A 13363-nucleotide genomic window follows, 5' to 3' on the forward strand; every position below is an offset into this window, starting at 1 on the left:
CATTTACTAAAATTCTATGCGTGTCTACGCTGATACGAAAACGTGATTTTTTTTTCATTATCAGTTATTCCATTTAGCTACAACAGAAATAACGCCATTTAATTCTGGTCAATAAAATCAGAGATCATTAAAATAAATCATGTTTATTCCGCCTTGTCAATTTATAAATAATATTATTCGAACAAATATTTTGTAGTTGCCTCCAGAACGTTTCATGAATACAAAAATAGTGCTCACAACACGGGCGTGATATTAAAAGTTTGTTTATTTCTGCGATGGAATAATAATGAAAACATTTGCTTGTTTTTCGTCGTTACCTCATAATGGTACGTAAAAAATTGTACTTAGACTTCAAGTGTAGTTCACCATATGGTCCAAGAATTCATGTATGAAAGTAAAAAATACAACCGTTTTGGAATTTGAGAGGAGTGAAGTGCATTGTTGGAATATAAGAAATGAGTAATGATTTAAAAAAATACGATTTAGGTATGATATTTTATATATATTATTCGTTTCCGGTGGTAAGTTCTAAATGTTTTCATAAAAATAATATATATACATAATGAGAACTTAACAATAACTTAAAAATAACTTTTTATTGCATTTTTATGTTTTTTTTTACTGTGCGCATAGTTAACAAATAAAGAATACATTTTTTTTACAGATTTTAGTTTTTATACTACCATTTAAATTTTGTTTTATGTTTTGCATGTTTTTGTAGAAAATTACGTATTTAATATTTTCAAATTTATTCCTTCGATCAAATTTAAACAATTATTAAAACTATAATAAACATTAACATGTTTTTAAAAATATTATTTTCTCTTTGAGAAATAAGAACACATATTATATCTCTTTTTTAATATTATTCATCAACTCTTTGAGTTTTTTTTTAGCGTATATAACGAGTCGAGTAGATGTTTCGTGTTCTTCTTGTTAAATTTTCATTAACATTAACTAATATAAATATATATGTATCAGTTTAACATTAATTTAGTAGCAATGATTGCGGCAGTGGTAGTTTAACTGGCGCGAACACACCAGCGGTCTTCGACAACTTGACGCGTACACAACATAAAGTATATTAAAATAAATACTATGTATTCGCTGGTATTATTATAAAGTTTTAATATCAATTTGAGCTAAAAGAGACGATGACCATGACGATTAAATAATGATAAATTAATTGATGACAATTAATTGATCATCGGCAGACTTGTTATTATTATTATTATTATTGTTGGTAAAAGGACAGCGGCGCTGCCGGCAGTGAACGCGCGCGTACATTATAATACTTTGGTCTTGTAAGTAGAACATTTCGCTGGTACAATTTTATATATTTAAATAATATACGTAACTATAATTATTATTATTATTAGGTGCCGCGACTGCAGTGCGCGCGATGCATACGTAAATACTAAACAACATACGATCGGGTGTATCCGAAAAATTATTATTATATTGTTTTGAGGTATCGCAAATCGTGCGCGCGCGCATGTGTGTGTTTATGTATATGTGTGTGTGTGTGTGCGTGCGTGTATTCGCGTACGTGTACGAGGAACAGAAAATAAAAGAGAGCGACGAGCGTGTGCACAGCGATGGGATTATATTACACGCCGTCGTCGCCGCTAATAACAAAATAATTATGCCGACCGGTTTGGTATGTTTATTTCTATACGTTTTTTTAAATAATGAGATTTTCGCAGCGTCCTAGTATCGAGAAATTACAGTAGGTATATATTATACGAGTACTGGTCGCACTCTCCGCCACGGTTTGTACTCGACCATTGTACGTCACCGTACCGCAGTATATCATATAATTATCATTATCGTAAGGATTAATGACTGGAGATGGTGTATAGGTCGGTGTTGTCCGAGTTCGATCGCCCGGAGATGGATCATCTAACTTGATGATTATTTGAAAAAAAAATTGTTAAATATAAATTTTATTGGACAGAAATGTAATTGTTTTAATTTTAAAAAAAAAAAGAAAAAAAGAAATAGATAGAATGTTTGCGAGCGATAAACTGTAATATGTCTAATGATAATAATTTTGTTCAGTAATAGATTATCAATAATATAGATTATATTATATGTTAGTAGGAAGATACGTTATAATGTGTATACGTAGCGTATATATTTTTTTTTTGTCATAAAACCCTAGAACTGTTTGTAATTATTCAAAGAATTAAGAACATTATTCGGTACATAGTACATTTTCAGTGCACTGAAACGTACGACGAATAATATCGAAAGCAGCTTGTTGTTTACGAGATTTTATTTTGAAATATTATCGAAATCTCCAAAGCACAAAAAAAAGAGTGCTGTGGAAATCGTAAAATAATAATACACATTTAATTGGTTAAACGAATACGTTTCTTAACGAACGTTTGATGTTTTTATGAAAAAAATTATAAACACGTTACGTAAAGGGTTTCGTCAGAGTTTTGTACTATTATTATTCCGATACACGTAATGTTTGTTGATACGTGCGTACGCATACATCCATGTACATACGTGTGTAATCCCGGTGCGTGTACGAGATGATTTTTTGTTTTTTTTTTTTTTCCATACCGCGTGGTAGAGGCGGTCCGGGTTCAACGGTATCGGAAAAAAACATTGCCGGTTTTAACGTGCATGCAGAAACGAGTGGGAGAGAAGAAAAAAAAAATTACACGCGCGTACTGCAACACAACAATATTAATTATTAATAATACGTCGCGGATTGCTCGCGCGCGCCTGTCTCTCTCGTACGCTACCTTGTACTAACCTCCTACTGACCAATATTATAATAATTGTTACTGATATTGTTTTGTTATAATTACCGAGCATCGATTTAAAGGATAACAATATAGCAGCTCTGTTGCGCGACCCGGTGTTATTTCAATACTACAACAATATTATTATTATTATATTATATTATAATATTGTCGTGCTGGTCGAATGATTTGCATTTATTGTTTACTTGTGCTGCCCGTTGCGCGATGACAAGACAACACGGAACATGTACGGTAAGAAAAAACTTAAGTATACGGCGGAAAACGGAAGGATTCACGTAGGTTTACTACCATACATTTCACATGACGGCGGAACTTTTGTTTAATTTTAAAAAAATAATATGGTCTTACAAAAGATTATATTCTATGAAAAGCGCAGACTCGGGCATTGCGCCCCGGAAACGGTGGTGTCTGAGTAGATGCCAATTCTGCCCTGCCCTTTCACCGACGCTGGTTGACCAATGAAATCATGCAATTATAATAATAATAAAACTACGATGTGTCAACGGCCGAGCGGTTATCATCGAAATGTTTCCGCCACTTTTTTTCCCCTCGAATTCACGCCAGTCTCTCGGTGATGGTCTGTCGTCTCCATCATCTCGCACGTATGTTTCCGGAATTACGAAAAATAAAATGTTCGTGGATGCCGGTAGCCAAACAATATGGTTAACCGAACGGGAATCGATTGCATTAGATGCATGTTTATACGGAGTGTTGGGCAAACGACGGTTACCTTTGTATGTGAATTTAACGAATCCAATAACGTGATGATAAAAAGATAATTCCTTTAGGTTCTGCGCACACGTGCATCGAATGACATTATTCACAAATCGTGTGCTGCGGTCTACACCGGTATTGCCTAGTGGGGCGATTGTAAACTTATTGTAAAGCTTACATTTACCCGGCTAGTGCATTATAAATTCGCAGCACTCGCGGTGACACGACGATATTTTTCAACCACACGTGCTGAGTCTATTAATTGTATGATTAAAAAATATAACTTTATTTAATTATGTATTCATGCACGAACAAATGTGAACACTGGATATGAATATGATAATATCTTATTTCTATTTTTATAAATGTTTGTCATTCTATAGTCAGTTGTGAGAATCGAATAAATCGTGAAGTGGTCAATCATACGGGCCAAAATTCAAAACCTATTACAATGAAACCTCGGTATCTCGAACTCCGGTATCACGAAGTTTCTGTATGTCGAATTTTTTTTCAGTCCCGATCATTCAGTATTGGACTTACGTATTTAGTTATTTCGGTATATCGAATTATGTCGAATATTTCTATAAAGTCGAAGTCATTACCCGATACCCACCGCTTATTATGATTCACTAACTCAAATATATGATAGATTAGATAACACATAAAATGCCCAAACTATTAAATATAAGATAAACAATAAAAATAATATAAGACAGGGCCAATACACACAACGTTGTATGTAATAACTAGGACCCAGAATTATATCCACTAAAAACGCACGAAATATGCATGCATTTATGCTATGGTTATCATTCAAATATGCACTCAAAATATGCAAAAATATACGGAAATATGCAAACAAAAATGCATGTTTATATTTATTAAATTTATTTAATTTTAAAATGTATACAATTCATTAAATAATTAATATTCAACAAAAAATATATAATACTTTAAAATATATCAACTGCATTTTATATATTTTATTGTACTGAATGGAACTGTATGTTGTATTTAAATTTAATTTGTATTTTTAACACTCACTCATCTAAACAAAAAGTCACAAATAAAAATCATTTTAAACAAAATCAAGCGGATTTTTATAATTTTTAAAAGTTACCTGGAGAGTTACTATCGTATTGGTACTTTTAGCAAACATTATCTTATCTTATTATAACACAAAAATCAAATTATATAACTGCACGATTCATGGAATTTACGATGGACATGCGCTAAATAATAAAAAATAACATTAATAACTTTATAATATTTTTTTTCTATATATGCATTATATCTCGAAAAATCCTAAAATATGCATAATAATTTGAAATGCTCCAAGTATGCAAAAATATGCCAAATTTAATTTCACATACCAACACATTAGATCAAGATTCAAGTTTCTGTCTTATCTAGCTACTTTTTAGTTTAATATATAAAAATATGCAAATGCGTACAATTCCGGACCTTAGTAATAACGTTGATATTTATATAGTTTAGCTAGTGATCGATAACGGCAATAAAGTTACACGGATATTATTTTTTCTGATTTTATTTAGTCGTAATTCTGTTGTTTGTACTTGTTCGTGATTATATTACCTATACATTTTGTATTATATTTTATTAAGACGTGTGTTTTTTCTTTAAAGTATCAAATAAACGATCTTTGAAGTGTTTAAATGTTGGTAACAAATTAAAAATTATAAAAGAAGTTGAAAAATGTATGAAAAGAAAAAAAGATATTGCGGCAGATTTCAATATTCCTGCTAACACTTTGTCATCAATTTTGAAAAATAAAGATAAAATTGTAAAAAATATTGAAGATTATTCGTGTTCACTACAAAGAAAGAAATTGAAAGTTTCAAATTTTCCTCAGATTGAGGATGCAATGTTAAAGTGTATTCATAGAGCAAGAGATTTTAACCTTCCTGTATCAGAGCCCCAGATTCAAGAAAAAGCAAGAGATTTTGCTCAAGAACTTGGACTTGAGTTTCACGGTAGTTTAGGTTGGTTACATAAATTTAAAATGCGAAATGGAATTATTTCAAAAACAATAATCAGGAAAAGTGCTGCAGTATCGGAGATCGATTGTGAAGATTACGTGACCAACATTTTATCAGGATTAATTCAAAATTATAGCGAGCAAGATATTTTTAACTTTGACGAACTCGGTCTTTTTTTTTAAATGTTTACCGGACAGAACTTTAATGTTCAAAGATAAGCCATGCCGTGGTGGAAAAAAATCTAAAGAATCACAGTTTTATTAGGTGCTAATATGGCTGGCACAGAAAAAAATAAACTTTTAGTCATTGGTAAATATCAAAAGCCTAGATGTTTTAATAACGTGAAATCATTACCTGTGCAATATGAGTTTAATAAAAAGAAAGACAAATTCTGTCTATGAAGCAGTCGACGAGGAAGAAATTGTTATTAAACCTTACATATATGGTGCCCAAGCTGAAAACTATTTACATGAACTTCGGAGATACGTCCAATAATAGTCAGAAGTTTCTGACAACATTTTTTCTGCACTTAATATTATAGGTAGTTTTATTGAAAATACTTCTAATACTAAATAAAAACAAACAAAAATGACAGATTTTCTACTTTCATAGAAAATGATGTATACTTATCCAAATGACGAATACTAATACATAATATGTATGCAATGTATAAATACATTCTATATTATAAATACACATTTTTCTCAATAATTAAACATTATCATTTCAAATTTTATTTATGTTTTAAATTCCTTCGCTAACTCGAAGTTTCGATATGTCGAATTTTTTTTTTTTTGTCCCTTACGACTTCGAGATACCGAGGTTTTACTGTATTTTGATACGTGATTAGACATTAACTTATATATATATACATATACCTATACCAGTGCCATAGTCGAACACTTTTTTTTTGTGGGGGTACTTATTTAACTATTTTCTTTAGTTTTGCAATACATACTTATCACCTTATTATTTTATATGACCCCATTGTTTGTAAACAATAAAAGTTCATGTATCTAATTTTTTTTTTTTAATTAACTGTACAACTGTTGGAAACTATACTATACACTATACATTTAACATAACAATAATATTAATATTATTGTAAACTACAGATTTATAATTATTAACTAATTAATATAAGATAATTTTATTAAAATTATATTCTAAATGTACAATTTAAAATTTAAATGTTTTTCTTTTCTGTGAACAAAAATATCTACTGTTGATTCTATGTCTAAATCTATATATTAGTATACATTTATAAGTGCTAGGAAAAACACAAAAGTGCCCATAAAAAAAAGGAAGAAATTCCAGAGGAAAGGTACAAACCTCCAGTAATTCCAAGTTAGAGCACTTTTATATATATATATATATATGACTATTTATAATAATTTATTACTAAATATTTGTCACGGAGCTAAACAAAAGTGAAAATAGGGAGAGGTGACGGGAAATAACGGAAGCAGCGAAGACCCTGAATGTGCTGTAAAAGTTACAAAAAAAGAAAAAAATGTCTTGAAATATAAAAAATATACTTTATATACATACAATATACATTTTACACAAATTATTACATATTACATTTATAGTTTCTAGTTTTTATAAAAATTAGGTAGGTATCAAACATGATACAAAAATGTATAATTAAAAAATGTCATTCTATATTCTAAAAAATTTCTAGTTTTGAATGAATCAGAGAGAATATTATGTTTGGATGTATTGTTAATTTTTCTATCGAATTTTAAAATACAATTTATGAATGAAAAAAATAAGTAAAAACTTTTATTTTTTTTGTAATTCGTACAAACAACTAATTGTATCGGTCAAAAGTTCAACACAAACTACAGGTGTATTAAAAAATCAATTTAATTTGATATACCTCCTTAGATCACTCATTTAGTAATTTATTTTAAGTAATTTATTATTTTTATAAAAATATTGTTTCATTTTATTTGATTTATTTGTTTTTATAAATTTTAAAATAAAAATACATTCTATACATATTAGATTAATTTTCATTGTATACGCCCCTCGGGGATTTTGTTGAAAGAAAAATTACTATTTACACAAGTGATGTGTATTAAAAAGTGCACATTAAAACCGATTATTAATCAATAACTAATAAGTTTAATAAACAAATCAATGTCGAATAAAAAATAAACGTTTGTATGTAAATATTTTAGGTGGTTTAGTGTCACAGTTTAAGTATAGTAATTGGATTATTTATTAATGAAAGTAGCCAAAAGAACGGATTTATTTTATTTTGATAATTAAAATGAAGTTAAAATGTATTGGCATTGGCGTCTGAGGCATATGCCACGATCGCCTCTCACCCTTGTATCGGCTCTGGATGTACTCTGTAGTTAATTTGCTATTGTAATAACTCATTTATCAATGTCTAAATAGCGCTATTATGTTTGAACATGCCTTATTTTTACAAAATTGGTGGTTTTTATTACTTTAAATTGTGTATATATTTTGTTAATTAAAAAAGTTAAACATTCCCAACAACTATTTTTATCTTGACTTAAATATTACTATAACATATAATTTATAATGCAATTATTCATTGAATGTTTATAATAGGTGTTCGATAATATATAAGTATTATATTATTGAAGAAGAACTGAGAAAAATACACAAATAATGTACTTATACATTATAACCCTATAAATTCCATATTATTTAACATTAAGATCATGACCACAAATTTGGCATATGAATATGGGCAATTTAAGTTTAAAATATATCAGTCAATTACTAAAAACTACTTTTACTAAAACACAAAAAGTACAAGATTAAAACTGGGATTAGATATTATTGTGCCAACATACGTTTTTTATGTAAGGTGTATGGTATACATTTACCTATCATTAGTCAAATAAATCTGGCTTATGTTTTAATCGTATAGTCTGTGTAATGGTTGTTGTTGCACAGTGCTCTTTGAGATAACTGTAAACTTAACTCATGAGACTTATTACTTTGTGTAATGTCAAATTTAAACGATTTATACTCGGGATGCGTTAGCATATTCTGTATTTATATACTCGTTTGCCTGTTGAATAGTGTTTAATATTCTACTCAAATTTGCATTGAAATCATGTTTTGCTTCAAGCGTGAAGTTGATAAAAATAAAACATTAAGTAAAATGTAAAGAAAAATGGTAGGAACGATAGGATATAATATTATGTGTTCGAATTCGAAGAATTAGGTATAGATGCATTCTATTATACGTATACATAAATTATTACTCTTTAGATATGATGTTTAATTTGTGTTTTTCATTAATACATTAACCAGCTACTAGATAAATAATATAACTAATATTGTTCTAAAAAACGAACCAAACTATAATTTAAGAAAAAAATATCAGAAAGAAACAACTCAAAATTACAGTATATAAAAATTCAAATATCTGCAACACTTAATATTTTTATTTTATAATTTTAAAGCTAAAATAACATGAATTCATTTTAGACATCAATCTTGTTATTAATTTCTTTTACCTTCGTCCCAAATCATTAATTAATTATAAACTTAGAATTTGTTCATTTGTTATCAGATCTAGATGTTTTATTACAATTACAATTACATTTGAGGTACAAGCAAATTATTTAATTTAAAGACAATTTAATTTTTTTAAGTAATTTGTCTTAAAAAATTGTTTCTACTCTTAAATATTTTATATATTATCCACCACTTGAACCACTTAGATCTTAAATTTTCATTAGTTTAAAAAAGAATAACTGATACTACCATTTTATGTTCTCTTTAAAAAAAAAGGAAAATATTTCCTATCTTATAAGTAAATTATAAAACTAAAATCATGAATTTTAATGATTCTATATAACATTGAAATAATAAATTTTGATAGTTAATCAAGCGTATAAAATTCAGTATTGTAACTACTGCATTGTTTTACTTTAGTATTTTGATACATTTTAATTTTTTAAACACCATGCACTGTTTAAAAAGCCCAAATAATATAATTTATATTGGTTTCCAAGCATTAGCATTAATCTATATTGATGATTTAAATAAAAATGAATTTTCAAAAACAATGAGTTAATGACATAAATTGAAAAATACCTTTTTGAGGAAGAATGAGAATTCTTGATTCGTCCAATTTCTGGTTTACTGACACTGAAAAGGCATACGGGCCACACAGAGAGTTGTCCGGGCATATTAAATTTTCTATACATAAAATAAAGAATTAGTTTGGAAAAATGATATTATTGACATTAAATTATGTTTTTTTGATATATAAAATTAAATTGTGAAATTTACGAATATTCTTATTTAAGAGTAGTAGTATAGTATAGATGGGACCCGTTTAACAATTTATATTACAACTTAGAACTCAAATTTTCAATCATTATGTAGCTTTATTATAATTATTGGATATATTTAAAAACAAAATAATTATTTGCCTACTTTAAAATTTTTTTCAAATATTGTTTCATCATGGTTCAGTTTGGATTTGTTATTTTTAAAACGAGGAATTTTAAATTTTTTGTATTTCCTGAATTATTTACTGATTTTCAAACGTACCTATATTGAAGAAAAAAATATAAGTTAATATACAAATGTATTCTGACCCAAGCGAAAAAAAAACATTATTGTTTTTAAATTATTACTAATATCTTGGATCATCTCTAAAGTCAATTTGTATACACACGTGTGTATCCTAATTTAAGACCTGACACAAGCTTAAATGTTATATAAGTAATTTTCTAGAAATTATACTTCTACACACATAGCTACGTGTGAGTGAATTTTATTATACTTTTGTTGAATAAGTTAATAACACAATACATATGCAACGGAATAAGCCATAACGTAAACTGGCATCGAGTGCTTACGTGACGTAGGCATTGATATTTAGAAGTTATATTAATATTTTTAAAATGTGATGTTGGGAAATTTTGCTATAAATATTCATCTTAAAGTGTTTGTTATCAATATTACTAAGTTTATTATAAAATATGTTTTCTGCAGTTATTGTAAAATGTTTAAAATATGCATTTAATACAAAATTTGCTAGTGATGTAGCAATTATTAAAACAAATATAATCAAACTATAATAACATTCGTTTTATCAACCAACTTGCTTATGCGTAAAAATATATTTTATCATAGTTGTTCGTAGCTATGTAGTTCAAATCGTAAATAAAGGTATGAATGAAGTTCATCAGTTTAGAGAAAATAAAATGTATGGCAATTAAAAATTGATTATGTTTAATAAAACTAGATAAAGAAAATATTTAAAAAATAAACGTCACCATATTAAACATAAAGACAAAATATTGAATTTTAAAATATTAAACGAGTTAATTATATTTGATATTTCGATGCAGTTAATATTTAATTACTACTAAATTATATTATACTTTTGAATACCAATGCAAAAAATCGAAGTTGTAATATCTCAATTCACAATAGAAATGGTACAGTTTAAAAACTACTCAAAAATAAATAAATTAAACAATAGTAAAAATTATTATATTTATAATCATAATGAATATAAATTACAAGTCCCAGTTTACCTATAATAAAATTTAAGTTTAACTACATTAGTTATGTCGTAAGTAAATAGTATTACAAAAATAATAATTAATAATTAAATTTTATTTTATGATGTAATAAATAAATCTATTGATTAAAATGTAAAGTTAACAAAAAATATAAAAAATGTTTTTGTAACATATAAGTAATCGTATAATATTCTAAGTCCTTGACAAAAAATTTATTATTTTGGTTATTTTGATTTTTTTAAACTTATTTTCAACTAATGTATTATTTGCTATTCAATTATATATTATATATTTAAATTCAATATTATATTAATTCTACAAAACAAATTTATTTATTATTTATTCATATAACTCGTAAGTAAACTTGCATGTAAATATTTTATTTATAGACTCACCAAAGTTTTGAAATATTTCATCTAAATTCATGATTTTAGAAAGAAAAATGGTTAAAATAATGATACAATAAAAAATATTAGTATAATACAACAAAAAAATACTAGTACAAAATCAACAATATTTCAAATATATTGTCAGTTTTGTCAAACTTTAAAATGCTTACAATGTAAAAGAATGAGTTGAATTGATTCACATTCTTGTTTATATTTTATAAATAAATAAGAGTTGGTTATATATTAATAATGTCTGAATTTGTAAGTATTGATGATGATATTGCATGGTTGTAAAAGATATTTTAATTTTTTTTCTTAGTTAAAATATAAAATTAATAACATATTTTATTCAAGCCAAGGGCGGAATTTCCTTTGAACTTTTTAATACTTCAAATTACGATAAAGTCTATATATTTTATTTTATATATCACTCACAAATATCCCTCCTTCCTAATATAAGCGTAATTGTTATACAATTTATTGGAAATTATAGGCAAATGAGCATAATTGATACAAGAATGTAAAACGTAAAACAACCTTAACCTAGAGATAAAAGAATTAAAAAAAAAGTGTTGAAAAATGTTGTGGACAATGTACATGGACTTAAAGCCCACACATAGAATAAGCTTGCAATCATATTATCGATGAACAATAAAAATGTATGAAGTAAACTGTTGAGAAAATTATTAAAAAAGTATTATTTCTTATTAAAATATTATTTTTATTGTCTTTTAAATTAACAATTTAAAACAATATAACAAAAAATATTATAATTATAGATACATTTTAAACGTAACAAAATATTTTATATATTTTTACAATTACTAGATTTTTGATTTTTTTAGTTTTTTTGTAATTTTTAAACAGTTTTTTCTTATTCACTATAGTATAATAATTATCTAGATAAACATAAGTAAAATTTAATAAAAATCTCATATTAAAAATACCATGATATTGCATTAGAAAATTCTTATTCTTCTCTTTCGTCTTTGTAAGAAAATTATTAAATTAAATATGTTAAATGTCCTGTTTACCACGTAGAATATGTTATGTCGTTATGTTGTACCAAAATTGCTGTCATACGAAATATAATGTACATATAAAATATATATAAAAACATTATTACTAAATTAAACGTTCCAAAGATTTAAATCTTGGAAATTTTTATTTTTATTTAACAATTTAATAATGATTACAATTTATTTTCAAGCAACACGAAGTTCATTAAAGTTTTAGGTAATTTTTAAATAGATTTAATGCATTTCACTAAAATAACATTTGATTAATATTTTAACATTAATAACTTATAAGCAATACGTTTCATTGTCTCAATAATATTAAATAAAAATATAAAATAAAATAAAATTATCATTAATTAAATGTCTTATGAAAAACTAATAGTAGTATTTAATACTACTGAGTAGTATAATAACAGTATATAGGTTAAAGGTACCTAATTAGATAATAAATAATGATTATAGTGTATTATTTTTATTGTATGGCTTCTCATGTATTGGGAAAGTTGAGTCCTAATAAAATAACTAAATCCTGTCGACTGCATCTTTTTGATACCAATTGAGTAATTTCTATACCAAAGCCTAATTTTGAAAAAATATTGAATTAATAATCCAATTAATCAATAATAATTGAATAATTAATTTAAACGCGTAAATACCTACATATATTCAAATGTTAATCAATTTGTATGATCTAAATAAATTGATTAATTTTATGTAAAATAAAATTTAAAATTGGTTAAATTTATGTTCAAAGTGTATTTGTATTTTTCTTAATACATTAAATATAGGTGTATGTAGCTATCCATTGTTCATTTGTTAATTCCAACCGCAAATTAAAGTATAGTAATGAAAAATGGTTTTGTAATATTTATAGATGTACAAATTTTACCACTTGACAGTTAAGAATATTAAGATAATATCTTT

The 13363-nt window shown here is 26.3% G+C and overlaps 1 protein-coding gene across 5 annotated transcripts in view; it reads right to left on the reverse strand.

The window, feature by feature from the left end:
• Nucleotides 1-13363, reverse strand: part of LOC112689803 — a 39750-nt gene that overhangs the window by 23687 nt on the left and 2700 nt on the right. For 3 of the 5 annotated variants that reach the window (XM_025563659.1, XM_025563660.1, XM_025563658.1), the window contains one exon: nucleotides 9587-9691. The exons of the other annotated variants lie outside the window; for them this stretch is intronic. In XM_025563659.1, coding sequence (XP_025419444.1) covers nucleotides 9587-9681 — 95 coding nt within the window. In that variant the 5' untranslated portion in view covers nucleotides 9682-9691. The remainder of the gene's footprint in view (nucleotides 1-9586; nucleotides 9692-13363) is intronic. 5 annotated transcript variants of the gene reach the window in all.

Source organism: Sipha flava, unplaced genomic scaffold (genome assembly GCF_003268045.1).
Source record: "Sipha flava isolate LNK unplaced genomic scaffold, YSA_version1 46_pilon_pilon, whole genome shotgun sequence".
NCBI lineage: Eukaryota > Metazoa > Arthropoda > Insecta > Hemiptera > Aphididae > Sipha > Sipha flava.